The sequence below is a fragment of the Pseudopodoces humilis genome, chromosome 1 (genome assembly GCF_049639895.1).
Source record: "Pseudopodoces humilis isolate 2021_Gansu_Grassland_sample_001 chromosome 1, ASM4963989v1, whole genome shotgun sequence".
Taxonomy (NCBI): Eukaryota; Metazoa; Chordata; class Aves; order Passeriformes; family Paridae; genus Pseudopodoces; species Pseudopodoces humilis.
The window spans coordinates 152,066,824-152,094,279 of NC_142200.1; the positions used below are offsets into that span (position 1 = coordinate 152,066,824).

At 69.1% G+C, this 27,456-nt stretch overlaps 3 protein-coding genes across 7 annotated transcripts; 1 reads left to right on the top strand and 2 right to left on the bottom strand.

Annotated features, from left to right (window-relative positions):
• Nucleotides 1-288: 288 nt before the first annotated feature.
• SLC4A2 (solute carrier family 4 member 2) lies at nt 289-16,150 on the bottom strand. 4 transcript variants are annotated; one of them, XM_005532095.3, is made up of 24 exons: nt 16,072-16,150; nt 15,277-15,331; nt 10,484-10,627; nt 7,707-7,875; nt 7,347-7,582; nt 7,071-7,195; nt 6,731-6,954; nt 5,877-6,013; nt 5,620-5,800; nt 5,399-5,534; nt 5,082-5,265; nt 4,892-5,006; nt 4,625-4,809; nt 3,921-4,134; nt 3,600-3,821; nt 3,333-3,481; nt 2,970-3,164; nt 2,648-2,890; nt 2,440-2,529; nt 2,001-2,167; nt 1,664-1,917; nt 1,226-1,395; nt 775-948; nt 289-668 (listed from the first exon to the last, which is right to left on the bottom strand). In XM_005532095.3, exons 3-24 carry the CDS (start codon nt 10,541-10,543, stop codon nt 588-590), a joined length of 3,711 nt encoding a protein of 1,236 aa, XP_005532152.1. In that variant the 5' UTR covers nt 10,544-10,627; nt 15,277-15,331; nt 16,072-16,150; the 3' UTR covers nt 289-587. The 4 variants fall into 4 exon arrangements, with proteins under 4 accessions (XP_005532152.1, XP_087910248.1, XP_087910244.1 ...); XM_088054122.1 differs by lacking the exon at nt 16,072-16,150 and adding an exon at nt 15,939-15,956; XM_088054118.1 differs by lacking the exon at nt 16,072-16,150 and having other exon boundaries at nt 15,277-15,818.
• Nucleotides 16,151-16,573: 423 nt separating this feature from the next.
• On the top strand, nt 16,574-19,642 carry CDK5 (cyclin dependent kinase 5). The gene is made up of 12 exons (XM_005532096.3): nt 16,574-16,684; nt 16,794-16,882; nt 16,983-17,050; nt 17,129-17,189; nt 17,274-17,330; nt 17,425-17,520; nt 17,790-17,864; nt 17,967-18,063; nt 18,142-18,211; nt 18,615-18,675; nt 18,752-18,832; nt 19,103-19,642. Exons 1-12 carry the CDS (start codon nt 16,648-16,650, stop codon nt 19,187-19,189), a joined length of 879 nt encoding a protein of 292 aa, XP_005532153.1. The 5' UTR covers nt 16,574-16,647; the 3' UTR covers nt 19,190-19,642.
• Nucleotides 19,643-19,962: 320 nt separating this feature from the next.
• Nucleotides 19,963-27,136, bottom strand: ASIC3 (acid sensing ion channel subunit 3). Of its 2 annotated transcripts, XM_088054167.1 has the most exons (11): nt 26,183-27,136; nt 23,691-23,841; nt 23,407-23,534; nt 22,421-22,571; nt 22,287-22,343; nt 21,795-21,948; nt 21,091-21,182; nt 20,940-21,019; nt 20,800-20,871; nt 20,652-20,698; nt 20,031-20,151 (listed from the first exon to the last, which is right to left on the bottom strand). In XM_088054167.1, the coding sequence occupies exons 1-11, from the start codon at nt 26,735-26,737 to the stop codon at nt 20,073-20,075; spliced, it is 1,566 nt and encodes a 521-aa protein (XP_087910293.1). In that variant the 5' UTR covers nt 26,738-27,136; the 3' UTR covers nt 20,031-20,072. The 2 variants fall into 2 exon arrangements, with proteins under 2 accessions (XP_005532170.2, XP_087910293.1); XM_005532113.2 differs by lacking the exon at nt 20,652-20,698 and having other exon boundaries at nt 19,963-20,151.
• Nucleotides 27,137-27,456: the final 320 nt, after the last annotated feature.

The following is a 27,456-nucleotide window of genomic DNA, read 5'->3' on the forward strand; positions in this document are numbered from 1 at the left end:
CCCCCTGCCCCGGCTCTGCCACTTAAGCCCAGTCTGTTGCTGCAGGGGCTGGCCTGGCCCGGGCTTCCCTGGGCATCGGAGGCTCTCCCTGTGCCCCCGGCACGGTGCTGCCATGGGGCACGGGGGGCTGCCGTGGATTACACGCAGGGCTGGGAGTGGGTGTGCTCACGGGGCTGATTCCTGGGCCTGGAGGAGGGGGGTGTTAGGGAAGGGGGAAACTTTCCAATAAAACTGGTGAAAAGTGTGCAAAGTCCGGTCTCTTTATTAGTCGAAGGCAGCGGGGGGGCCCCGGCCCCCAGCCCGGTCGCCCCTCAGGGCCTGCTCGGGCCAGCCCTCCCTTGGCAGGGGGGGTCCCTCCGCCCTGAGCCCCGTGCTCGGAATAAAGCTGTTTATTGCCTTTGAATTGCCTGATCCATAAACCCCGGCGGGGCTCAGGCCCGAGCGTGGGGCGGGAGCCGGGGCAGCAGGGGTCCGAGGGGCTGGGCCTGGCACCGGCCTCTCCGGCAGGCGCCCTGCGGGGCCTGGGCAGCGCCGGGCCGCCGCCGCACGGGGCTCCGGCCGTGCCCGCCGCCAGCCGTGAGCCGCCGTCACACCGGCATCGGCATCTCGTTGTACTCGTCCACGCCTTCCCGCTCGTCCAGGATGGGCTCGGCCTCGGCTGCGTCCAGCTGCAGGACACGGGGCTGAAGGGCAGCGAGGGCCCCCCGGCCCCGCCGTGCCCAGGAGCCCAGGCCCCCCCGCCTCCCCCCGGGGCCGAGCCACGCCGCCACTTACACACTTCATTTCCCGGTCGGTGAAGATGCGGCTGAGCAGGCACATGCGGAGCGGCACCGTGAGGATGAGGATGAAGGGGAAGGCGAGGGAGGCCACAGTGGACATGACGGCCCAGAGCACGGCCAGGCAGGCCAGCTGCAGCCCGGTGAACAGGTGCATGCGCAGCGTGCGCACCTGGGCACGGAGAGGTGTCAGTCCCGGGCCCTGTGTCCCCCTCCCACCGCGGGCACAGCTTGGCCAGGGGTACCCGCAGCCCCAGGCACGGCCCCCAGCCCCGCCGGGGTCTGGCTGCCCCACAGACCCGACTGTGTCCTCCACCACCCCCCAAAACCAGGCTCTGCCAGAGCCTGTCCTGCAGACACGGCAGCGCTCCCACGCCAGGGCACCCCAGCCTGGCTGCTGTCCCAGCCTGGGTCCTGCCCCAAGGATCCTCCCCAGGCCCCCTCCCCACCTTTTTGACGTAGGTGACATCAGGGTGGTGCTTGGGGGGCATCAGCAGCAGCTGCAGGCGCTCGTAGAACTGGATGCCATTGAGGGAGGTGACACCCATGTAGAGGAAGATGCCGAAGAGCACGGCCAGGGGGATCTGCCGCAGCAGGTCCCCAATGACGATGGACAGCCCTGGGCCAGAGCAGTGTCAGCCTGGGGAGGGGGCTCAGCACAGCCCCCCCAGCCCCACTTCCCCCTCACATGGGGAGGGTCCCACATCCCTGTGTCAACTGGGGGCAGGATGGCCACACCAATTTGGCCAGGGCTCAGGGTGCCCCAGCTCCATGCCCCACGCTGGCCCTTCCCCACCACAGCCCCCCATGGCTCCCCGGCCCCCCTCCCCGTGCTGCCCCCTCCCCACTGCACCGCAGTTCCCCCAGCTCCCGAGGGCCAGACCTACCGACAAGCACAGCCACCAGCAGCCCGGTGACCCGCTGCTCCTTCACCTCCTGGATCTTGGGCTTGTCCCCAGGTGCCACGGCCTTGCTCATGACGGTGAGGGCGTTAGCGTGGGTGACCGAGCGCACGGTGGCTGCGGCGAGCCAGGGCAACCCAAAGAGCGCGAAGAAGCCGCCCATGGCCACGATGAGCAGGAGGTCGAGATGGAACCCAGAGCCCTTCTGCAGCATCCGCTCCTTCTTGCTGATGATCAGCCTGGGCGTGAGGGCAGATGGTTGGCACGGCGCAGGCTCCCCCTTGCCCCAGCAATGCCCCCTGCCCGGCCCCACTGGACTCACGTGGTGATCTGGGTCTCCATGAAGATGAGGATGAAAACGAGGATGGCGGGGAGGCCGCTGGCCACCATCATCCACACAGGGAAGGCACTCTGCACACCCAGGGGGTTGATCACCCAACCCCGCTTGTCTGGGGCTGTCACTGAGAACCCACTGGGCACACTCAGCTTCTGCAGGGAGTGGGGGAGACAAACACTGAGAGGGCATTGGCTGTGGCCCATAGAGTGAAGGGGGTCATGGAGGCACCGGGACCCACAGAAGCCAGACAGAGGGAGAGGGAAGGTCAGATGCTGGGAGCCAGAGGTGACTGAGCAGGTGCAGCCATGCTGGGGACAGATGGAGCTGCTGACCCGCAGCCAGGACAGCGGGATGGGGCACAGGGATCCCGAGGAGTGTGTGGGGTTAGGCATCCTGCCCAGGCAGTGGATGGGTGGCTGCTCACCTGCGTGTAGGTGTCCTGGATGCTGTAGTCCACCAGCACCATCACCAGGATGGCGATGGGCACCCCAAAGTCCCCGATGAGCCTCCGGATCTGGGGGAACACCAGTGCCAGCCTGGCCACAGCCCTCCAGGCCCACCCCAGGCCCCTGGGCTCATCCCAGCCCCGTGGCCCCCAGGCTCATGCCAGCCCCACGGCCGTCCCCACGCACCCGTCCGGGGAAGAAGCGGCTGTTCTTGAACTTGCGCAGGAAGAAGGCGATGAAGAAGGTGCCGGCCATGAGCACAAGCGAGAGCAGCGCTGTGTTGGGCTGCCCTGTGACCTTGGTGGCACCGCGGACAGTTGGGCTGGTGGCCAGCGCTGTGCTGTTGGCTACGGGCACGCTGCCGTTGCCCCAGGCCTCGGCCGAGCTGTTGGCGCTCAGGCAGCCGTGCAGGGGGTGCTCTTGGAAGATCTGGAGCAGGAGGATGGGATGTTCAGCCCCGTCCTGCCTGGCCCTGCCGCAGCCCCCCCAGCTCGTCCCCATGGCTCACCTTGGCCAGCTTGGAAAAGGTCTCATAGATGAAGATGAGGGAGATGAGAAAGGCAAAGATCTCCTGGGTGAAGCGAGAGACAAAACGCACCAGGAAGCTGCCCTCAAAAGCCACCATGACCAGCACGATGAGGATGAGCCAAAATCCGATCCAGACGCGCCCCACCAGGTACTCCAGCTCATTGGATGTGCAGAACTGGCCAGCCGTGCAGACGGACGGATGGACAGACGGGTGTCAGGACGGGGCAGGGCTGGACACAGCCCTGGGCAGTGGGGCAGAGCCCTGGCAGAAGGGCTGTGGGGATGTGTGCCCTGGGCAGTGGGGTGTCCCCCCCAGCCCCCAGGGCAGACCCCAGCACCTCACCGTGAAGAAGGCTTCCTCAAAGACGAGCAGGGGCCCCGAGAAGCCGATGACGAGCAGGGGCTGAGCACCCAGCAGGCAGAAGAGGACACCCTGCAGCGACGTGGAGATGATCAGCTCCGACACCCCGATCAGGTCCTGTGTCTTCTCCCCTGCAGCAGGACAGGCTCAGGCACACCATCAGGATGGGCCCTTGGGCCTTGGCGTCACGGCCGTGCCCCACAGCACACACCGGGCAGTGCCCAGCGCCGCCTGCAGCCCCCCACTCACCCAGCAGCCCCCCGAAGGTGATGGCAGGCGACAGTGCAGCAAAGTAGATGAAGATGACGGCAGCAATGCACTGGGGGTCCAGCGCATCTCGGAAGTCGCTCAGGTACTGGGGGTACCTCCGCCGCACGTCCCGGACCAGCCCCCCAAAGGGGCGGCCCGTGCGCCTCAGGGGGTCGTCGTCCTCCTCAGCCTCGTCCTCCACCACCTTCAGCTTCAGCAGTGCTGGGGGTGAGTGGATGCACGGACAGACAGACAGTGAGACCCCAACAGCTGGGACATCCCCCCCAACCCCTGCCCTGGCCCCAGCCCTGCCCCTGGCACCTTTCTCCTCAGGGGACTTGGGCTCCAGCAGCAGCCTCCGCTCCTGCTCCATCCTTTTCTTCAGCATCTCGCGCTGGAAGTGGGCGACGCTGCGCAGCAGCTCCTCACCCTGCACCTCAGACGGCGGCAGCACCACGCTGCAGTCCAGGAACTCATTGATGGCATTCAGAAGGTCGTGACGGTCGTCAGCCAGGTACGCAGCCTCGTGGAATTGCTGAGGGGAAACAGCAAGGGTCAGTGCCCACACCGCAGCTCTGGGGCGTCCTGAGAGCTCGGTATCAGCCCCAAGCCCGTGGCCTCAGGATCGCCCTGGCCCCCCACCCCGGTATGGCCATGAGACCCAACTGGCATCCTGGCATGGCCCCAAGCTCCCCAGCCCCGACAGAACTCCAAGCCCTCATCCTGGCATTTCTCTGAGACCCCGGCATTGGCGTAATCTGAGCCCTCCAGCCCATCCCATCCGAGTCCTGAGCTCAGCCCCATCCCAGCCCCAAACCCCCAACCAGTGGTGTCTCAAGATCATAGTCCCAGCATGATCCTGAACCCCAGCCCTGGCACAACCCTGAGCTCCCCGCCCAGCACAGCCTCAAGTCCCTGTCCCAGCAGGGCCCTGAACCCCCATCCTGGTACAGCCCCAAACCCCCCAGCCTGGCACAGCCTGAGCCCCCCGCCCCGGCAGGGCCCCGCTGCCCTGGGGCACGGACCTTGTCGGACATGAGGGTGGAAATGGAGCGCCCAATCTCATGATAGTCCATGTGGGTGCTGCTGGGGCCCAGCAGCACGAAGAGGAATCGCACAGGCACAGGCACCTCCAGCACCGCGTCCAGCTCCACGGCCTCCTGCAGCCGCACAAAGGCCATGGTGGGCTGGTCCAGGAACTCCACACAGCCTGGGGGGCATGAGGGGCACAGGGGTCACCAGGGTGCCCGGTAAGCGGTCCCCACACCCCTGGCCTGCCCACCCCTCCATACCCACGAGCACCACCGTGGCCTCAGCGTTATCTGGGATCTTCTCCAGCAGCTTCAGCTCGTGCTTTGACTTGGAGCGAGTGATGCCAGCTGGGGGCGTGGGTGTGAGGACCTCCCTCTGCGGGGACAGAGCAGGGGACTGGGGTCAGGGCCCTTCCCCAGGGTGTGGGCATGGGGGGGCCGTGGCACCCACCTCCCGCTCCACGTCAACACGCGTGTCGTGCTCGCCGGCGTGGCCAGCTATGAGGGGCTCGGTGACGGCTGGCTCGCTGCCCTCAGCCACGTGATTGGTGCTGTGGTGGTGCACGAGCAGGGAGCCCAGGCTGCCCGCTGAGATGTTCCGTGGGAAGGAGAACTCCTTCTCGTCACTCGGGTGGCTGCGGGACAGGGCCAGGGCTGTCCGTGGTGGCCCAATGGCACAGCCGTTGCCAGGATCCCAGGAACAGCATCAGCCCCACAGCTCAGGGAGCAGAGCCTGGGGAAAAGGGACTTTGTGCCCCCCATGCCCACCTGTGCTTGAGCAGCAGCGCCCGCAGCACGTTGGCACGGTCCTCGGCCCGGATCTGGTCCGTGATGACCATCTGCTCCACCACCTGGTGAGCCACCCCCGGCAGCGTCTTTTGGTCCAGGTCCAGGAGCACGGCCCCTGGACAACGGAGGGGGTGCTGAGGCCAGGAGGGACAGGACCCCACCTCACCGTGGGCCCCACAGGGTGGTCTCCGCCTCCCTACCGTGGGCCAGGGTCTTGCGGAGCTCCAGGAGGCTGCGGAAGGAGAGGGAGGCCACGTGTGGTTTGCCCCAGCGGTCCGTCTCCTCCTCCACATCCTCCTCAAACTTGATCCAGCGCGCCGTCTCCTTCCACTGCAGCTCCTGGTTCTTGTCCACCACCAGCTCGTTTAGCTCCACAAACACCTGCAGCACCTCCAGGTCAGTGCCAGGACCCCAGAGCCCCCCATCCCTGCCCATCCCCTGCCCCAGGACCCCGCACCTCGTGGGGCTGCCGGTCCTGCTTGCGCTGCCGCGTGCTGGGCTCCTTGTGGCCCTTGCTGACGTGGACCATCTGTGCCTTGGCGCTCTTCCGCACCAGGTGCCGGCGCACGCCCGGCACATCCTCAAAGCGGTGACCTGAGGGGGGTCAGCAATGGGGGTGGCCAATCTGTGGGGCCCTGCATCTCAAACCCCAGCACAGGGGACATTCTGTGAGCCCTGGCATGGGTGGCCATGGAGCTGTGGGATGGATCCTGCCTGGGATAGCTCAGGGCAGAGCGATCATCCCAGTGCTGGGGGCAAGCGCGGCACCTTTGGGGGGCTCACTTGGTCACCACCAGCAATGGCAAGCAGGCATTGAGGTGGCTCCTGGCACTGGGGTCACCTGCTCGCTATGTGCCAAGGCCCAGCCATCCTCACTGGCACCTGGGCTCTGCTCTGGCTGCGCTCCCCTGGGAGCTCCACAGCAAAAGCATCAGCTGCCACCCTGAGAGCCCTGAACGGTGAATCCCTGGGGTTGGTGAGTGCCCAGGGGAGCCACCACCACTGCTACTGCCGTCACTGCTCCAGCTGCCCCAGGCTCAGCTCCCGGCCACATTCCACGGGGACTTGGCCCAGCCCCAGCACCAGGGACGGGTCCCCTGCGGTTGTGCCCAGCACTGGGAGCAGAGTCAGTGCCTGCACCCAGCCCAGCTTGGCTGCAGCCACAAGGCAACCTAGTACCCACCATCCCCAGCAATGCCAGCCCCACCATCCCCAGCCCCACTCCACAGGCACTGCCTGACCCACTGTCCCAGCCCACTTGCCCGACACAGACTGGCCACCAGCACAGCCCGAGGTGCACAGCCCACTCACTCTTCATGTAGTCCAGGTCAGCCGAGGCCAGTGTCTGTGCCTCCGACTCGTCTGTCGGCATCTTCTGGTAGCGGTCCTGCTCGGCAGCTGTCATGCTGCCGATGCACCGCCGCTCATGCAGGTTGTAGCTCCGGTGCCCCGGCTGTGACTTTGGCGCAGGGCGACCCGGGGACCCAGCCTCAGCGGCTGCTCCCTCCACCGGAGACCCCTGCTCTGCATCAGGGCTGCAAGGCAGGAGCCCACCTCAGTGCTGAGTCCCCCTCTGCACCCCAATCCTGCCATGGGATGGTCAGAGGATGCTGCCCACTCCCCAAGAGCCCCAGCATCAACTCTAGCTCACCTGCTGGCCTGGGCTTCCTTCAAGGTCATGCCCGCTCGGGGCTCAGGGGGGGAGCCGGGCGGTGCCGCGGGGGCTGCTGGCTCCTCTGCCCGGCGCTCGGTGACCTCGTCCTCCTGCAAGAAGAACTGGGGGGGGGCAGCGGGTGAGCCGGCTGCTGGAGAGCCACATCTCCCAGGCCATGGGCAGCACCGGCCTCAGCTGCTCTGTGCCCCAGCTGTGGCCAGATGTGCTGAGCCGCGGAGCACAGCGCTGCCCCCAGCCCAGCCCTGCCCTCACCTGCACTGCCTCGGCCGGCCCGGGCTGCCGCAGCTCCTCAGCCGACCGCTCCGTCTCCGTGTCGCACGCGTCATCCTCATCCTCTTCAGCCTCCTCGATGGTGGGGGTCTCTCCGGGGACCGAGGCACGGCGGGCCTTCTTTTTGCCCTTTTTCGGGATCCCCTTCTTGCGGCGGGCGTCGGGGGGCAGGTGCGTGGAGAGCGGGTGGTGGATGTGGAGGGACGACTGGCGGTGGTCTGGGGGGACTGGGAGTTGGTTCTGCGTTCCCCGCCCATTTCCTGCCAGTTCCCCGCTCCCTGCTTGCCCCCTGTCCGCTCCCTGCCCCTTCCCTGCTCCGTGCCCGCCCTTGGCCCCGCTCACACTCGAAGTCCTCCTCGCCGTAGCTGCGCCCGGCCTCCTCAGCGTTGCGGGGGTGAGCGTCGTTCAGGATCTCCTCGAAGCGCTCCACGCCCAGGGCCTTGTTCAGGTCCTTCTCCTCCTCCTCCTCCCCGAAGGCAGGTGAGCCGGCGCCCAGCGCCTCCTGCTCGGGCTGCGGGCCGGCAGCAGGGATGAGCGGGCACACGCCACCGAGCCCAGCACGTCCCGGTCACGCAGCCCCGCGGGATGGGTGCCCCGGACAGACACCCAAGGGCTGGGTACCCACTGCATCACTCGCACCCCACGTAGCCCCAGCATCCCCGGCCTCAGCGCTGTGCTCAGTGTCACCCCCGCCCCAAGTGCCACAGCTCCCGGCCCGGGCTGTGCCCCTGGGTATCCCGCTGTCCTGCTCTCCTGCCAGCTGGGACCCAGCGCCACCAGCGCTGTGTCCCTGTGAACCTCAGCACGGCCAGTGCCGGGTCCTGGTGCCGTGTCCTCCGCCCACCCCCAGGGCTGTCCCCGCACCCGCTCCCCAGCCCCTGCACCCGCAGAGCCCCCGGCTCCGTGCCCCCCGCCCAGCGCTGCTGCTGCTGCAGCCGTGGGTGCCGGGGGGCTAGGGGGGGCTCGGGGGGGAGGGGCTGCGGGGCGGGGCTGGGGGCGGGAGGGGATGCAGGGCTGGGGGCGTAGAGGGGTGTGGAGGCGTGTGGGGTGCGGGGGGTTGTGGGGGGAATGCGGGACTGGGGGCTGCAGGGGGCTGCGGGGACAGGGGGGATGCGGAGCTGGGGTGGACACGAAGGATGCAGGGCTGGCGGTGGCAGGGGGCTCGCTGGGGGAGCGCGGGAGGGGCTGCGGGGGCTGCGGGGGCGCGTCCCCGGCCGGTCCTTCCTGAGGCATGGCGGGGCCGCTCCCCCCGCCGCCCCCGCCGCGCTTTATCGGAGCGGCGGGACCGGCCGCGGACGGGGCCGGGGGGAGAGAGCGAGGGGGGGGCCGGGGAGGGAACCGGGGGGGCGGCGGCTCCGTCCCGGCCTCGCCAAATATTGACGGAGCCGCCTCGCGCCCGTCTCAAGGTGACGGCGAACGCAGAGGGCACCGGCGGCACCGCGGCACCGGCGGCGGCCCCGGAGCGACCGGCCCCCCCCACCCCCCCCCCCCCGGCATGCACCGACTCCCCCCGGGATGTGCCGGCCCCACTGGGGATGTCTCGATCCCCCCGGGATGTGCCGGCCCCACTGGGGATGTCCCGATCCCCCCGGCATGCACCGACTCCCCCCCGGCTGTGCCTAGCCCCCCCGGGATGTGCCGCCCCCACTGGGGATGTCTCGATCCCCCCGGGATGTGCCGGCCCCACTGGGGATGTCCCGATCCCCCCGGCATGCACCGACTCCCCCCGGGATGTGCCGATCCCCCCGGGATGTGCCGGCCCCACTCGCGATATGCCGATCCCCCCGCCAGCTCCGGCCCCTCGGGACGCCGCAGCCCCTCCCCCCCCCCACCCGAACAACCGGCTCGCCCCACCGAGCTCAGATTGCCCCTGGAGTGCAGCGACCCCCCGGCCGCGCTCCGGTGCCCCGGTAAATCCCCTGCCAACGTTGCACCCTTCAGCCCCTGCGGGGGCTGCACAGCCGAGCCCCCCTGCCACGGCCCCCACCCAGTGACCCCGGCAGGCGGCAGGTCCTGGGGGACCCGGGGGTACAGGGGTACCCCAGGTACCAGGATCTGCCTGCAGGGACACCCCCGGGCAGCGGTGGGGGAGCTCCCACCACCCCGAGAGGACACCCCACCAACACTTGCCGTGTTGGTACACAAGCAACACTTGTGTAGCTAAGGCTACCCCACATGAACCCCAGCCCAGGTATCAGGTTTGGGCACAGGTGTCCCTCCTGCACAGTGACCACAGGACCCCCCAGGGGGGTAACCCGGAGGGTGATGCAGGGGGTGACCCAGGTGCTGACCCAGGCCACCCCATCACACCCACCACTCTGGCACACCGAGGCTGCCACGCGATGGCAGTGGTGGCATCAGGTCATGTCCTGCACCTGCATCCCCCACTCCTGCCACATCCCTTCCACCATCCCCGTGACCCCAGACCCCCCAGGCCCCTTTGGCCAAGGCCCCATGGCCCCAAACCTGCCAGGCTCCATCCTGCACCCCAGAAGCACCCAGCACACTCCTTTGTCCGGCACCTGGCATCACTGTGGCACAGGTGGCCACAGTGCCCCGAGCTGGCACCACAGAGAGAGCCCTCAGGAGACCCTTAGGCCGCAGCTTACCTGGGAGCCCCGGAGGAACTCCATTAGGATGGGGCCAGTCCCATCCCCGGTCACGTGCGCACGACAGGCACTTGCCAACAGCACCGGGAGCCGCGGCGTGACACGGGGGTCAATCATTAACTTGGCCCGGGACCCGTCGCCAGGGCAGTGCTGGCACCGCGGCCACCACCACGGCCACGCCACCAGCGGCGCTGGCACCGTGCCGGCCCCAAGGGCACCCGCCACCCTGGCACAGCTGGCCTGGCGTGCCCCGGGGAGCTGCTGTGGGGCAGTCCTGCCCCATGGCTGAGCAGTGGGGCAGGTGCCACACAGCACTGCCAGCACCCCACAACCTGCCCCACACCTGAGCGAGGGCGTTGGTGCTACGGGCACAGCTCAGCAGTCGGGCATCCCCCAGGTGCCCCACGGCAGCAGGGACTGTGCCGTGACACCCGTCACCCCCCGGGCACCATCGGGGGTGCAGCCTCTCATCCCCCCAGATACAAGGCCCGCCCCCGCGGTGGCACTTACGCTCTGGAAGGCCGAGGAGACGATGTGGTGAAGCTCGGAAGACACCTGGGAGTGGGTCATGGTGCCGGCACGGCCCCCGGCACAGCCGGCTTAGCCCTTTTCCTTCTCGCGGGGGCTCAGGGGATGCTGTCGGGGCAGCATAACCTGGGGGCACAGAGGGGGATCAGGGGGTCCCCCCAGAGCCGTGCCGCAGGCAGGGGCCGGGGCTGCCCCTCCTCGGGTCGGGCTGGCTCCGGGCTGGTTTGTCTTGGCCACTGGTTGGAATGGGAGAGCTGCGGCCAAGACAAACGCCGCGAGGGGAGCGGAGTTGGGGCAGCGGGACCCCGGGCAAGCACCCAACCCTGCGGGGTGCGGGCAGAGTGCCAGACTCGGGGGGCACAGCAGTACCCGACCCTCCCAAAACCCCCCAAGCCCCCCCCCAGTTTCCCCAGCCCAACCCAGCTTCCACCCACATTTGCTCCTTGGCAGCTCCCCGGGCCCTGCGCTGACCCCTCTGGCACCAGCGTGCCGGGTTTATTGCCACGGGAGGTGGCCCCACGTGACGGGGGGGACTGAGGAGGGTGGTGACGGATGACTGCATCTCACATGGGTGGCATCACTGTCCTCGTCACCGTCACAGCTGGGGCACCAGCACTGCGGCCGTGGTGAGGCTCGAGGAGTTCTGGCCTCAGCGAATGCCAAGACTGTGGCTCCTCGAGCCTCACGCAGCCTGGATCCCACCTTTTCCCAAAATTCGGTGCTACCCTGCTCTGGCTTCTCCCTAATCCCTACTCCAGTCCGGGGCCGGAGCCAGCACATCCACATTCCAGCAAGCAGATTATCCGCCCTGCCACGCCGCTCTCCTGGGGCGCCCGCCAAGCCGCCGCCAGCATTCAACCCCCCCCCAAATTCAGGATGGGACCCTCCCACGGGGGGGACGTGGTGCCGGGCCACCACCTCGCTGGGTGCCGGGGTGCCGGCGCGGGACGGTGTCGCTGCTCTAGGCGCTAAGCAGCTTTTTGGGCTTAATCTCATGGGCAGCTCAGGATTAGTTTGGGAACACACTGGGATTGTTCTCGGGAACGTTGTGCTCTCACCAAAATACCCAAAAAGGGCGTCCTGGCCCCCAGGTGCCAAGGCAGGGACCTGGCAGGACGGTGACACTGGGGCCGTGCGGTGCCCGGGAGCCAGGGGCATGACCCCGCTGGAAAGGATGAGCTGGGGGGGCACAGGGGGACACTTCTGCTTTCCACGGCAGTCGCTGAGTCACGGACGAGCAGTGGCTGGGAACGGCTCAGGGCTCGCGCCAGCCCTGTGGAAAGGGGCCAGAACAAGCCTTGATCGGTGCCCTGTGGCCAACCCCACTTCCAGGACGCTCTGGCACCCTGGGATGGGGGAACAGGTCCAGAGTAGACACCTCAGGTCACCGCATGGCTGCAGTGCCACCACCTTGCCCTCCTCCTGAGCAGAGGGGCCAGGACACACGGCCGTGGCCACGGTGGTGACGGGACCGTGGCGGTGTCAGTGCTGGCACCGCCACCAGCCGCGCCCCGCACACGGCCCCACAGCACAATGGGCCCTTGTGCGAGGCCGGGCCGCCCCGATAAGCGGGGCAGGACCGCGATCCCGGGCGGCTGCCAGCGCTGGCCACGCTGGGAATGACCTGTCGCTGCCATGGGCGCTCTGCACCGCTGCCACGGCCACTCCCGCGCCGCCGGAGTCACATTCCTGGGACCGGCCCTGGCCTGCCTGAGCTGCTGAGGCGATTAGAGGGCTCGGCCCTGGCCCCACACTGCCTTAGGGCTGCCCTAGAGGGCCCACAAGCTCCTGGACCCCACCTCCGGCACCACCTGCACTGCCAGCTCTGGGGCAGCGGGCTGAGTGCGGTGGGAAGTGGGACAATGATGCTGGCACCCGCATTGCAGGCAGCACATTCACACCGGGATACACGTCCACACCAGGACAATCACATCTTGGACAGCCTGTCCACACTGGGACAGCCACACCAGGACAACCACATCTGTACTGGGACAATCACATCCTGGGCAGCCTGTCCACACCAGGACAGCCATGTCCACACTGAGACACCCCCGTCCTGGGAAGCCGCTTCACACATCCACCAGGACAGCCACGGCCATGGCACAGACCCAGAACCTCAGGAGAAGATACAAGACTGGGAGCAGGGGCCCCCCGGGGCAGCTCCTGTCCTCCTGCCCACTCTCCCATGCCAGTGCCCCCACGAGCAGCAGCGCCATGACTCCTGCCACTACGTCTCCTGTCACCACCGTGTCACCCGGCAGATCCCCGACATGGGCTCAGTGCACACGCATGCGCCACCCATGCTTGTGCCCACACTGCCATCAAGGCTGATGGTGACCCCCAAAGCACATTCCCCAGCCTTGGTGGTGACACCAGCTGCCCCCGTGGTGACAAGGAACACTCCGTGTCTGCTGTGGCCTCCCTGCTGGCAGCACCCCCCAGCACGGTGTGTGCCAGGCAGGAGGAACGGCCGGAGCCAGCACAGCTCAGGCTGTGCCCATCACACGGGCAGACATGGCCATGGAAAAGGGAAGTCAGGAGACCCCCCAGTTCCCTGCACCCTGAAATGGAGGAGGCCCAGTGGGTGCCCCAGCACTCTGCCCACCCCCAGAGATGGAAAGACCCCAGCTCCTTGCAGCCCCTTGTTCCCCACCCCATCTCACCTGGCTGCTCTGGGAAACCCCCGGGTTTTACTGGCACCCTGTGTGCCCCCAGATCCCACCCAGCAGAAGCAGTTGGGTTCCTGCACCCCCTCATCACCGTGGGACACCACAGGACGGAGCTGGGCCAGACACCACTGGCTCCCACCCAGCAGAGCTGCACTCACTGAAACTTCAGAAACCAACACCAAAAATATTCACCTACCCCCCCCGCCCACACCCCCCTGCCCACGACCTCAAAACCAGCGGATCTGGAGATGAATCATAGCTCTGCACCCACACGGTGCCACTACCACTGTCCTTGCACTGTCACCGATGTGCCAGGGCACCCCTCACCTCCTCACTGTCACCTCAGAGAGGCCAGGACCCCGCCATGCAGCACCAGACCTGCAAGAGCCCCCTGCCACTGCCGGCGGTCCCCGCCATTGTCCCCATCGCAGGCCCAGGAGGGGACAGGCACAGCTGCCCCCCACAGTCCTGTGGGGACACGCATCTGCCTCGACAGCTTGGTCCCCGCAGGATGGGATATCGTTGAGAGGGGTGGTTTGGCCGCAGGGACAGCCACAGTGTCGCCTGTGGCAGGGCTGGATGACGCCCACCAGGCACGGCTGTCGGAGCCCTCCGGGGAGGTGTCACCCCCGCTGTGTCCCCCCCGGTCCCGGCACAGGCTCGGCCCCACTCACCCCATCACCCGGAGACCCGGCGAGCCCAAGGCTCCAGCAGCTCCTGCCGCTCCCACCGCCCCAGGACGGGGTCCTGCCCGGCGGGACGGCCGTGGGACCCCCGGCACGGCGGGGCGAGGCCGGTCCGGAGCGTGTCCAGAGCGTGTCTGGAGGAGAACCGCGGGCAGCCCGGAGCTGCCGAGCGCTGCCAGGAGTTTTATACCGGCTCAGGAGGAAAACAACCGCGGGAGCAGCGGCGGCAGCGCGAGGCTTTGTTCCGTGGAGCAGCCTCGGATCCAAACAGTGAAGCTCTGCCAAGTCCTTCGCCGTGGCTCCCGTGGCGACCCCACTCCCGCCCCAGGCGTCTTTGGGGACACAGGGGACATGACCCCCTCCGTAAGCGCAGGGTCCCACCTCGGGCGAGGACTGTGCTCACTCCCTTGGCCTGGCGCCCCTGGAATGCCCCAGTGCGGCGTCCTCGGGCAGCCAGCCCGGCCCCTGCGGCCACCACGTCCCGGCTAATGACAGGCTGTGACTGCGGGGGCTGAAACGGGGACAGCACGGGGGACACGGCTCCCACGGTCCCCTCCCTTCCTCCGGCTGGGATGGCACCCTCGGGCAGGGCGGCACCTGGGTCGCTCTCAGCCCTGCCCAGGGCGCAGGAGCCCCAGGCCGTCCTTTGGACCCTTCCGGCAGCCTCATCCGGTGCAGCGCCGCTGCCCGCCCAGGACAGGTGACAAAGCAGGTACAGCCCGAGCCGAGCCCCCGGGAGCGGCGGCGGAAGCGCTGCCGGCGGGGAGGCGCAGGCACCGGTGCCAGCGGATCGTTAGAACGATCAAATTGGCGAGCGCTTGAAGTGGTGCAGCGACCCCGAAGAGCTCGACAGCAGGTTCCCAACTGGAGCCCCCCTCCGAGGGGGGACGGGGCAGGCACGGAGCCCTTCCCGCAGCACGGGCAGTTGCCAACATAATTCCACTAACGGAGCGATCCCAAATCCTGACCGATCCCAAATCCTGGCACCGTATCGAAGAACAAAAGGGTCTCTGCAGCTGGGGAGAGGGGCGGCCACAAGCAAGGCAGCCCTCAAAACCTGTTTCCCCCGCTACCTGCTGCCCCCCTCCCCGGGCGCTCCGGGGCCGTGGCAGCCCACGCTCCGTGGGAGAGCCCCGGCTGGAGCCGTGCCCGGTGTTGCTCAATCCCGGATGGTTTCGCAAGGGGCAGTGCCCCGGCACCCGGCGGCTCTCAGGGGGCACCGTGCGACTCCCCGGGCCCCTCGGACCCCCCGTTCCGGGGGAGCAGGACGGTGGAGGGTGGCTGTACGATCCCAGTCCCCTTCCCGGTCCCGTGGACCCCTCGGACCCCTCCGCTCGCGGGGAGCGGGTGGGTGCAGGACTGCTCCCGACCTGTGACAGGGACGCACACCCGGTCCCCTCCCCAGCCCAGCGACACTCACCTGCCGAGGGCTGCCGGGCTCAGGCGCCGCGGGGGAAGCGCATGGAGCGGCCTCGCTGCAAGAGAGAAGGACGATGATGGGTCCTGGCTCCCCGGCCTGTCCCCGGGATCCACCGTCACCCCGAGAGCAGGGGCTGGGGTCACCTGGGACCACCCTGCACGGAGCTTCAGCGGCCGCGGGGAGGGGCCGAGGTTCATCGAGCATCGCTGCCGGCCGGCAGGACGGTGGTGCCGGGGTGTCCGGGAGGGGTTCAGGGGGACCCCCGGGAGTCCCGGGGGTGCCGGGGTGGTCCTGGGGGATGCCCGGGGCTGGGTATTGCTCCACCTGCAGCCGAAGGAGCCAAGGCGAGACCCGGAGTCCCGGGACACGGCACAGCCCCCCTGACCCCCCCCACCGCGGCGGGGTCCCCCGGGGAGGCAGCGGGGAGAAGCAGAGCCGCGGCCGCGCCGGGATCTGGGGTTGTCAGGATGGGGCGGGGTGGGACGGGACCGGGACGGGACCGGGACGGGACCGGGACGGGACGAGCACCGGAGCTGCTGCGGGCTGGGCGGGAGAGGAGAGAACGGAATGGAGGGGGCTCGGTAAGAACAGCGTGCGGGGAAGCGGGGACAGCACCGACGGGGACGAGAGGCACCGGGAGGGTAGGGGCACCGGGAAGGCACCAGCATCGGGACCGAGATCGGGACCGAGACCGGCACCGGGACCAGCACCGGGACCGACACCGGATCAGACGTGCTGCGCCTCGCCAGCCCCACCGCCTCCGCTCAGGATCCCGCTGCCGGTGCCGCTGCTTACCGGACAGTCCGGCCGCGCCGGGCGGGTCTGCGCGTCCCCGCGGGGCGGAACGGCGGGAGCGCGCCGGGGCGGGGCGGCACCGGGCGGGTCCGTACCGCTTCCGGCACCGACCCAACGAGTGCCGACACCGTCCCCGCAAGGGACCCGGGCAGGGCGCCCGCGCAGTGGCGCTGTCCCGGGGATGGAGGGCGAGGGGACCCGACGGTCCGGCGGGGACTCGGCGGGTGGAGCCGGGGATCGAACCCGGAACCACGGGGCGGGGGTGGGGCGGGGTGGGCGGGGCCATGGAGGGAGGTGTGGCGGGGCGGGGCCGCGCGGGGGCTGCCGGGAGGGGGGGCGGGGCGGGGCCGCGCGGGGGCTGCCGGGAGGTGTGGCGGGGCGGGGCCGCGCGGGGGTGGCGGGGAGGTGTGGCGGGGCGGCGCGGGGGCTGCGGGGAAGTGTGGCGGGGCCGCCCGGGGGCTGCGGGGAGGTGTGGCGGGGCCGCGCGGGGGCTGCCGGGAGGTGTGGCGGGGCGGGCGGGGGCCGGTGGTGGGGCCGGTACCGGGGCCGGGCCGGGCCGGGACCGATCGCGGCGCGATGCAGAAATACGAGAAGCTGGAGAAGATCGGCGAAGGTGCGGCAGTGCCGGAGCCGTACGGAGAGACCCGGCTGCTGTGGGACCCGGCGGCGGCGACGGTACAGGTACAGGTGGCTCGGCCGTGACCCCCTTCCACTCCCCGCAGGCACCTACGGGACCGTGTTCAAGGCCAAGAACCGGGAGACCCACGAGATCGTGGCGCTGAAGCGGGTGCGGCTGGACGACGATGATGAGGTGAGGAGGGGGCCGGGGCTGGGACCCCCCGGGCCCCCCCGGGCCCCCCCCGGGACGCCCCCGGGACCCCCCGGCTCCCGCAACCCGGCGTGTCCCGCAGGGAGTGCCCAGCTCGGCGCTGCGGGAGATCTGCCTGCTCAAGGAGCTCAAGCACAAGAACATCGTCAGGTAGCGGGGCTGGGGTCGCGGCGCGGGGGCTGCTCCCGCCGGCACCGGGGGGCTCAGGAACCCGTCCGTCCCCCGCAGGCTCCACGACGTTCTGCACAGCGACAAGAAGCTGACCCTGGTCTTTGAGTTTTGTGACCAGGTGAGCACCGGAGGCGCGGGGGTCCCGGGGGTCCCTGGGGGTCTCTGAGAGTCACCGCTCCCGGCCCCCCTCGCTTCCCCCTAGGACCTGAAGAAATACTTCGACAGTTGCAACGGGGACCTGGACCCCGAGATTGTCAAGGTGGGTCTGGGAGTCCCGGGGAGCCCCCGAGGTCCCGGCTCCGCGCTGCGGGGGTGCCGGGGGGCTGACGGACCCCGCCTGTGCTCTCCCACAGTCCTTCATGTACCAGCTGCTGAAGGGCCTCGCGTTCTGCCACAGCCGCAATGTCCTGCACCGGGACCTGAAACCGCAGAACCTGCTCATCAACAGGGTACGGGGGCACGGGGGGAGCGGAGGGCTCCCAGGGGGACGAGGGCTGCTGGAGCAGGGGCCGTCTGGCTGGGCAGTCACGCCTGGGAGCGGAGGCTGTGCTCGGACACGCTTGGAAATGGGGACTGGCTGTCCTGGGGAACCACGCCTGGTGTCTGCCCAGCCACAGCTCCATCCCTCCCATGTTCCCAGTGGTGGGAAAGGCAGCAGGGATGGGGTGCAGGGGACACAGGAGGGGCCCCCCACGCTGACCCCGTCTGTCCCCGCCAGAACGGGGAGCTCAAGCTGGCGGATTTCGGGCTGGCTCGGGCCTTCGGCATCCCTGTGCGCTGCTACTCAGCCGAGGTGAGCGGGGGCTCGAGGGGCTCGGGGGGCTCGGGGTCCTGCCCTCACCCAGCCTGCTGGGGTTCCCCCTGGCCCTGTCCAAGTGTCCCTGTCCCTCCCCAGGTGGTCACTCTGTGGTACCGGCCCCCTGATGTTCTCTTCGGTGCCAAGCTCTACTCCACGTCCATTGACATGTGGTCAGCCGGGTGCATCTTTGCGGGTACACTGGGGGTTCAGAGGAGTGGAGGGGGAGCGGGGGGCCGTGGGGGCCTGTGGGAACCACCCCCTCTCCCCCCAGAACTGGCCAACGCGGGACGGCCCCTCTTCCCAGGCAATGATGTGGACGACCAGCTGAAGAGGATCTTCCGATATCCTTGGGAATGGGGAGCCCCAGAATGGACTGCCTGGGAGTGGGGAGCTCAGGGAACGGGGAACCCAAAGGAATGGGGACCATGGGAATGGGGGAACCCTTGAATGGAGAGCCCCAGGAATGAGGACTTCCCCTGGGAATGGGGAGCCCTGTGGGCGAGGTGATCCCTCTGGAATGGGGACCCCCAGAATGGGGGATAGGGGAAATCCTAGAATGGAGAGCCCTCAGGAATGGGGACCTCCCCTGGGAATGGAGAGCCCCCAGGAATGGGAGCCCTGCAGAATGGGGAATGGGGAGCTCTGAGAACAGGGATCCCTTGGAATGGGAACCCCCCTCAGCTGGGCAGTGGGGCAGAGGGACGGGTGCTGGGTGCCCCCGTGGTGGCCCTTGACTGAGCCCACGCTGCTGGGGACCCCCACGGAGGAGCAGTGGCCAGCCATGGCCAAGCTGCCGGACTACAAGGTGAGGGCAGGGGGTCCGGGGGGTCAGAGGGAGTAGGGGGGTCTGGGGGAGCTGGGGGTCACCTGTGTGTCCCCAGCCCTACCCCATGTACCCAGCTACCACCTCCCTGGTCAACGTGGTGCCCAAGCTGAACGCGACTGGCCGGGACCTGCTGCAGGTGAGCCCCCTCCTCTGTCCCCCTGCCTGTGCCCCCCGTTCCCGTGTGCCCCCCGCCTGTGTCCCCCAGCTCTGCTGTGTCTCCCAGCCTGCACTCCCCCTGCTCGTGTCCCATCGCTGTGTCCCCCAAACTTGTCACCCCTGCCCACCCCACGGGGGCTCTGGCTCCCGGGAGTGGATGCCCTCCCCCCTCACAGCCCCCTGCCCACCCGGGGGGGCTGTGGGATGGGGAGGGTCCGTGCTCTCCCCCTCAGCCCCCCGTGCCCCCCAGAACCTGCTCAAGTGCAATCCGGTGCAGCGGATCTCAGCGGAGGAGGCCCTGCAGCACCCCTACTTCACCGACTTCTGCCCCCCCTAGGGCCCCCCGATTCCCCAGACCCCCCCGAGGGAGGGCAGCCCCCAGCCCCCCGCAGCCGGCTGCCAGCCCACGCCAGCCTCCTGAACTGCAGCCCCCCCAGTATTTATTAGGTTCTGCCCCGGCTGCGGGGGGCTGGCGCAACCCCCCGGGCCCCCAGCCCCGGGGGGTGGATGAGAGGGCTTGGACTCCCCCCAGGGGAACAGGACTCACCTGGGGGCAGGGGACTTCCCAAGGGTATGGGAAGCCCGAGGACACGGGGCCACAGGGCAGGTGGAGGGGCAGGACCCTCCGGGACCAGGCGCAGGGACCCCGGGGGGGAACACCCCCCCACTCTCCTCTCCCTACTTCCCCCCGACCCCTTCTGTGCTGGGGGGTCCTGGGTGTGCCCTCTGCCAGGGCACTGCTGTACGTGGGTGATGCGTGTTCGGTATCCCATAAAGAGCTTCCCCCCCAGCGCCGCCTCCTCCTTCCTGGGGTGTCGGGGACCCCCCGCTGCCGTGTGACAGACCCCCCCCACCAGCCCCTGAGCCCTGGCCCAGCCCTGTGACCCCCCCCAGTGTCCCCTTCTCCTTCCTGGAGCGCCCAGGAGCCCTCGGCACCCCAGGGCTCCCGTCCCCCCCCAAACAGCCGGAGCCTGGGCCTGGGGCACTTCTTTATTTGGGGGGGCTGTAGGGAGGGGTTGCATGTCCAGCGTGAGGGGGCACAGGCAGCGCATGCAGGGACGTGGGAGCAGGGCCGGGGGGGCCCCTCACCCCCAGCCCCCCGACACCCCCTCAGGGGGCAGGGGGGGCCTGGAGGCCGCCCCGCAGCCCGGGGTGTCCCCCCCAGCCCCCCGGCCGGCGGGGGGGCGGGCTGGGCTCTGCGGGGGCGCCCGGGGGGGACCCTAGAGCCGGGTGACGAGGTAGCAGGTTCGGGGCGACGCCGAGACGGGGCGTGGGGCCGGGCAGGGGGGGCCAGGCGCTCTGCAGAGGGGTCGGGGGGTCAGCCCCCACTGCCCCCACCGGCCCCCTGCGCCCTGCCTGCCGGGGAGCTCTGCCCCTTGTGCCCCCAGGGTGGCCCAGGAGCCCTCCACTCTGGGAGGGGACACCACCCTGGAGCCAGGCTGGCCCTTCCCATGTCCCCCACCCGGCCGCCCTCTCCTGCCCCGCTGCGTCCCAGAGAGGGGTTGGGGGACCCCAGCCCTGCTGAGGGGTGTCAGGGCAGGGGGTACCCCGGCACGGGGTGCTGTGGGGGTGATGAGGATGGGGGATGTCTGCAGGGAATGGGGGGGTCCACAGGGAATGAGAGGTTTGCAGAGAACGCGGGGGGCTTCGCAGGGAATGTGGGAGATCTGCAGGGAATGGTCCCGCACCCCCGTGCTGGCCCTGGTGAGCCTCCCACGGACCCTCATCTCCCCCCAGGGAGTGCCAGCCCCACACCCCCGTGCCAGCCCCGGGGGGCTCTGCTTGCCCCCCACATGTACCTGGGTGGGCGCGGGGCCGTGGGGCTGCCCGGGACCGCCGGGTGCTCCTGGACGGGCGCACGGAGGGACGAGAGAGCGGTGAGCGGGGGGATGATGACATGCGACCCCTGGGCAGGGGGCTTGGGAGTGGGGGGCGCGGGGGGGTTACCAGGGTGCCGCCATCACTCCGGGGGCTCCGCTTCTTCTCCTTGTACAGGCTGAGGAGTTTGTCCCGGAACACCTGGGGGGGGCAGGTCAGAGTCCCCAGCCCTGAGACCCCTGGGCAGGGGGAGGCCAGGGTGGGCTCACCTCATACAGGTAGTCAAAGATCTCCAGGATGGTGAGGAGGCTGGCACCGATGAAGAGCCCCATCTGTCCCCCGATGTCACCTGTGCGGGAGGTGACGTCAGTGAAGGCAGAGCCCGGTCCCCCCCGGCACCCCCAGGCCCCCGTCCCTCACCCAGCAGCCCCGCCACCTCGTACGCCTTCTTCTGCTCGATCATCTCGTAGTTCAGAGCCTCAAAGAAGATGTCCAGGACCAGCACATTGTCCCTGGGGGGACACGGGACACAGGGGACGAGGGGGCAGCGTCAGCGGCAGGGGGGCTGTGCCAGGCTGTGCTGAGTCCAGCCAGGGGGCTGGGGGGGCTGGACTGTGCCCTGGGGTACCGTGGGACAGGGCAGAGGGGTGCCCGGTGCTGGGGACACAAGGGAGTGCCGTGCCGTGCCGTGCCGTGCCGTGCCGTGCCGTGCCGTGCCATGCCTGCTGTGCCATGCCATGCTGTCACACGTGCCATACCACGTCACACCATCGTTCTGGGCTGTGTCAGTGTGTGTGGTGGGGATGCCGTGTGTGGCTGTGCCGTGCTGTGTCACACTGTCATGCTGTCCCAGTTCAGGGCTGCTGGGGGATGCTGTGTGGGTGTGCCATGTCACACTGTCACTCTGGGCCGTGCCGGTTCACAAATGCTGGGGCCGTTGTGTCACTGCTGGTTCATGTCATGGGGCCATGCTGTGCCATGTCACGCTGTCACACTGTGCCGTGTGATGCCAGCTCTCATGCTGGGGCTGCGGGGCCAGGCCATGTCGCGCTGTGCGCTGGCGAGGTGCTGGGTGACACCGCAGTGGCAGCAGCAGTGGCAGCGGTGGTGGCAGCGTCACTCACGCAATGTACTGCTCCGTCTTGTTGAACTTCTTGGCCAGATACTTGGCCGAGGCCTTGCTGGGGATCTTCACCATGGAGAGCTCTTTGCCGTAGCGCACCATGGCGCAGGGCGTGCGGCACGCGCAGTACTCGCTGTCCTTCGTCACCAGGAAGTCTGGGGGGGCGTGGGTGGGACGGGGACCCCCGGGACCCCTGCCCACGGGGGGACGCAGGATGCTCCGGGGGCAGAGCTGGCTGGTGGTGGGTGCCACCCGGGACAGGTGTGCCACACGTGCTGTCAGTGGCACAGGGAGGGGGCCCCGCCCTGCTCATCTGGGGACAGCGGTGACCCCCGCCCCAGCCCGGGCACGGGGACCCCAGAGCCACACTTAGAGTGCCGGGGGCACGGGGACACCGGGGCCACACTCACAGTGCCGGGGACACGGGGAGGCTGAGGGGTTCCCGGGAGAGGCTGGGGGTGTCTGGGGCCATTGGGGGGCACAGGGTACGTACCGAGCGCGGGGTCGGCGCACTCCTTGTACTGCTCCGGGGTGCAGACGTTGGCATTGCCTGCGGGGGAGGCGGTGGTCGCAGGGGCGGGGTTGGTCCCGGCAGCCCCGCAGCCCCCCGGCCGTCCCCCCGCTCACCCGGCATGTGCACCATGCGGCAGTTGCAGTTCTCGGCCAGGTAGCGCGTCTCGCAGTCCAGGCGGCACGCCGTCAGGCTGTAGTTGGTGAAGAAGTCGGACTCGATGGGGGTGGCCTTGCAGTCCCCCCACGGTGGGGGCAGGTACACCAGCTGCCGGGCACCCGCTAAGGAAAACACGGCGTCCTGGGGCCCCGTGCTAAGCCCGAAGTCCCCGGTGTCGTGCCCAGCCCACGGCAGCGCCGTCCGTCGGGCAGAGCTCACCCCGCACGGCCAGCGCTGGGGGTCCCGCCGCCCCGGAGCTCCCGTCCCACCGCGCCCCCTCCTTTCGGGGCACGGGGAGGGGTGCTGCAGCACTTGTCGCCGGTACCGGGTGCCGCAGCGAAGGCGGGCGGGTGGCAGCGTCTGGGAGCATGCGGGAGCAGGACGCGGCAGGTGGGGGGTCAGCACGGACCCCCGCCCTCCCCTCGGTGCCGGGGGCAGGGATCGTGCCTGGTGAACAGCCAGCACCCCCACCCGCGGGTGCCAGGGCCACGTTCCTGCTGCCGCCGTGCTACTGCCGCCCATGCGCCGGCACACGTGGTGACACCCACCCGAGGCACCTAAATTTAGGTGTCTGGCTGCGGGGGCCGGGTGCCGCCAACCCCCCGGCGGCTGTTCCGCAGAGCCGGGGGTCGCTGCCGGAGCCGCTGCCTGTGCAGGGGCCGCCCCACACCGTGTGCTGCTCCCGGCCCGTGCGGCGGCACGGTACCCACGGCATGGCTGGGCACGGGGTGTCCCCATGGGGATGGCTGTGGTACCCGTGGCTTGGAATGTCCCCACGGGGATGTCTGTGGCAACACCAGGCCGTCCCAAGCCCTTTGGGGTTCCATTCTGGTCCCTCTGGGTCACCATCCTGAGCCCTCTGAGGGTCCATCCCAATCCCTCCAGGGGCCCATCCCGATCCCTCAGGGGTCTGTGCCCAGCCCCGGGCGCCGTGCCCGGATACCCGCTGCTGCTGGCAGGAGACGAAGGTCTGGAAGCCAGGGGCAACGCCGAAGCCCAACTGATCAATGAAGGGCGGCTCGTCCTGGCTGTGGATCTGCACCTTCACCCCCACCTCAAACGAGGTCTCATCTGCAGAGCAGGGGAGCGGGGTCAGGTGAAGGGCAGGAGATCTCACCCAAGTCCCCCCAGATGGGCGTGTGCTCACCTGTGTCTCCCCAGAAGGACAAGTGCTCACCTGGGAGCCCAGTGCTCTCCCCCATGGCCCCCGGAGGGGCAGGGTCTCACCTGTGTCCCCCCAGACGGGCAGATACTCCTCCTGCTGCACGTTGAGCATGAGCTCGAGGCCGTTGCCGGAGCCGCCCTGCAGCGTGGTCAGCACCTCGCGCCCTGGCCCGCCTGGGTTGAACGTGTAGCACTTGCCCAGGCGTGTGAAGATCTGCAGGGACACGGGGCACACACGGGATGTGGGGACAGGGCTCCCACTGCCACGGCAGGGACCCCACGTGGCCGTGGGGATGGGGCATTCAGTGCCACTGTGGGGACACAAGGACACCCCCGGGTCGTGGCAATGGGGATTCTAGCGCCTCACATGTGCTAGTGGACCCCAGTACCCCCAGAGCAGAATCCCGGTGCCCCAGGATGGAATCCCAACGCCCTCCAGGACGCAGGATGGGGTCCCAGTGTCCTGGGGTAGGATGCCAGTGCCCCCAGGAGAAGGCGGGGACGTTGGCGGTGCCCGCGCCTGTGCTGCCACGGCTCTGCAGGGATATTGGGTTTCGTCACGGTTCCAGGGAACATGTGGGGACACTTGAGATGGGAGAGCACAAGCCAGAACGGTGGTGGGGTCCAGGACTCCTTTGTCACACCAGCAGAGGCCACCATGTGCCCCCCAGGACCTGAGAGCCTGTCCTGGGCCAGTCACCCCAGGGACCCACATCCCCAACCAGGAACCCTGGGGTGACCTTGAATTCCCAGGGATCAGTAGCCACAGCCAGGGACCCTGGGGTGACCCTGAGCCCCCAGACTGGTCCCACGGCCCCCCAACTCCTGCCACACAGTCCCATGGCATCATGGCCCTCTCTGCTATGGGTGCCCCCACCCGGGGGTTATGTCCCACGGGGGGGGAGTGGAGGGGGCGTTGCTGTGGCAACCAGCTGCTCCCAAAGTGGGGACCCGTTGCCATGGCAATGCGGTGCCCAAGGAGGAAAGGGGGGGGCGGGTGTCATGGCAACGGCTGCCCGGCACGGGGATGCTGGGGGGGGCATGGGTGGGGACAGCGATGGGGACACAGCCCCAGCACTGCCAGTCTTCCTGCACCCCACACTCAGGGTCACACAGGGACCCCCAACCCTGCACTCTGGGGACCCCCAGCCCTGCTCCCCAAAGATCCCCTGTCCCCACACCCTCATCCTGCCCCATCCATCTGGCCTTGGGGGACGTGAGAGGAGACACAGCTCGTCCTGATGGCCCTTGGGCCCTCACCACATGTCCAGGAACCTCAGGGACACTGGGGCCTGGGCTGGGATAAGGTGCAGGGACACAATGCCAGAGCTCAGCACCGTGGCCCAGGGCAGAGGATCCCGAGCCAGGACTAAGGTTGGCTGAGTGTGGCAATCTGGGGGGCAGAGCCAGGACCCTGCTGCTTAACCAGGCACCTGCCACCCACCCCAAGTTCTGCCCTGGGGATCCTCAGCCCTCCTGCCACATGTCCCAGCCCTCAAACCCAGGGGCCATCACCACTGCCTGGCCACGCTATGGGGACACTGGCAGAGCAGCTCTGGCCATGGGCACAGGGGCACGGGGGGAACAGAGGGAGCGTGGGGGGCACAGGCAGCATGGGGGGCAGACCTGTCAAAAGGCAGCTCATCCCTAAGCTGTGTGATGAATTAATTAGTGCTCTAAAAGCATTAAGGTGACAGTAATTGCTGGGGGCAGGGATGTGGACTGGGCAGAGCTGGCACGGCAGACGTGAGCTGCCCAGCGCCCACGCTGCTGCCTGGTGCTGCTGTGGCAGGAGGGAAGTGTCTGTGCTGCCCATGCCGCCATCACCGCCTGTGCCAATGTCCCTGCCTGTCCTGCCCATGCCACCGTCCCTGTCCACCCTGCCTGTGCCACTATCCCTGCCCATCCTGTCTGTGCCACCCTACCTGCCTCTCCCAGTGTCCCTGCTTGTCACACAAGTGTCATCATCCCTGCCTGTACCACTGTCCCTGCCCTATTCTGGGGGCTGCACTGGGGTGTGCAGGAACCAAGCTGCTGGAGGTAGAGGTGAAGGGTGTGTGGAGCAGCAGTGGGGGGTCCTGGGGGTCACATCAGGGCTGGCACGGGGACCCCCACCCATGCCAGGCATGGAAGAACTTCCCACGGGAGCCTCTGTGCCAACAGTCAGGGCAGTGGCTGCTGCTGGCGGTGCCCAGTGGCACCTGAGGCTGGCACAGCTGGTGGGGGCTCACCCGTGGGCACCCCATAATCCTGAGCACCCTGTGCCCACCACCACCCCTGCCCAATGCCTGCATGCCATCGGGACCCCCGGGCAGCACAGAGTCCCCAGCACAGCCCCGCTCCATCCCGGGCGCTGTTGGCAGCCAGCTGGCACCCCTGCAGCACCCAGGGCCGGGGCACCCCTGCCTGGCAGCTGCTGTCCCCAGCAGGGTGGGCAGGGGCTGAGATGAGAGAGGGGGATCACCTGCCGGTGTCTGAGCTCAGCAGGACCCCCACATCCCCCGGCAGCCCCAGGGCATCCTCCGGGGTCCCCTCCCCACCCTCTGGGCACTCACCACGGTGAAGTTGCGGGCAGTGCAGCCGGTGCCTCGGAAGGAGCACTGCAGCAGCATGTCAGCCAGGTCGTGGCCCGTGCGGTTGTAGAACTCGGCCATGCTGAAGGGCTTCGCCTTGAAGTTCTTGAAGTTGGCCTTGTCGCGCAGCGCGGCCAGGACGTGGGGCTCAGCCAGCTGCGGGTTGCTGATCTCGTAGCGCTCGTTGAGCAGCGCCAGCAGCTCGCCCACGTGGTACATGTCGTTGCGGGTGATTTTGGAGAAGCGGAACTCGTTGAGGTTGCAGATGGTGATGGCCGGGAAGGTGAGGTTGCGGGCAGCCACCTCGTCCAGCTTGGTAACGTGGGGGTAGGTGAGGAAGTAGGCGACGCGCTCGGCGCACACGAGCAGCAGCAGCCCTAGCGAGCCCAGGAAAAAGCCACCCCAGAGCACGCGGCGCAGGGACACGGCCCCGTAGGCGAAGACGTGGCTGATGCCGTGCAGCGAGGAGCTGTGGGCGAACGCCCGCAGGCTCGAGAGCCCCTCGCCCTCCCCGCTGCCCTCCGAGCCCCTCCTCATCCTGTTGCCGCCGGGGCCCCGCGGTGCCCCGCACCCTCAGCCCATCGCCGCACCGGGCTCCGGGCGCAGCTGGCGGGGAGGGAGCGGGGGGAGGAGGGTGGGCAGAGGGGAGGAAGGCAAGAGATGGGAGGGCAGGACCGGCCGCTTCGCTCCCCCAGGTCCTTCACGCTGCCGGTGCCGACGCTGCCCGAGCGGTGCCGCGGAGCCGCGGGCAGCGCAGCGCAGCCCCCGTCCCGGTTCCAGCCCCAGCCTCAGCCCCGGTCGCGGTCTCGGTTCCGATCCCGGTCCCGGTTCGAGCCCTGGTCCCGGATCCGGTCCCGATTCCAGCCTCGGTCCCCCTCCTGATCCCGGTCCCGGGTCTAGTCCCAGCCCCGATCCCAGCCCCGGTCCCGCTCCCGGCTCCGCTCCCGCCGCGGCGCAGCCGCCGCCGGTCCCCGCCGTCCCCCGCCGCCACCGCCCCCGCCCCTCCCGCTCGGCTCCACCCGCCGCCCCCGCCGGCGGCCGCGGCTTTGGGGTACGGGGGGGCCGAGACCCCCGGGGAAGGGGGGGCAGCAGAGAGCGCCCCTACATCGGACAGCCCAGGGGAACCCACCTCGGGGGTCACAGAGGTCCCCCCATCCCGGGGTCACACAGGGGTCCCTCCACCCCGGAAAGTGATGCAGTGGAGCCTTAATCCCAGAAAGATGTCACAGGGTCCCCCCGGACTCCGGGGGTGACAC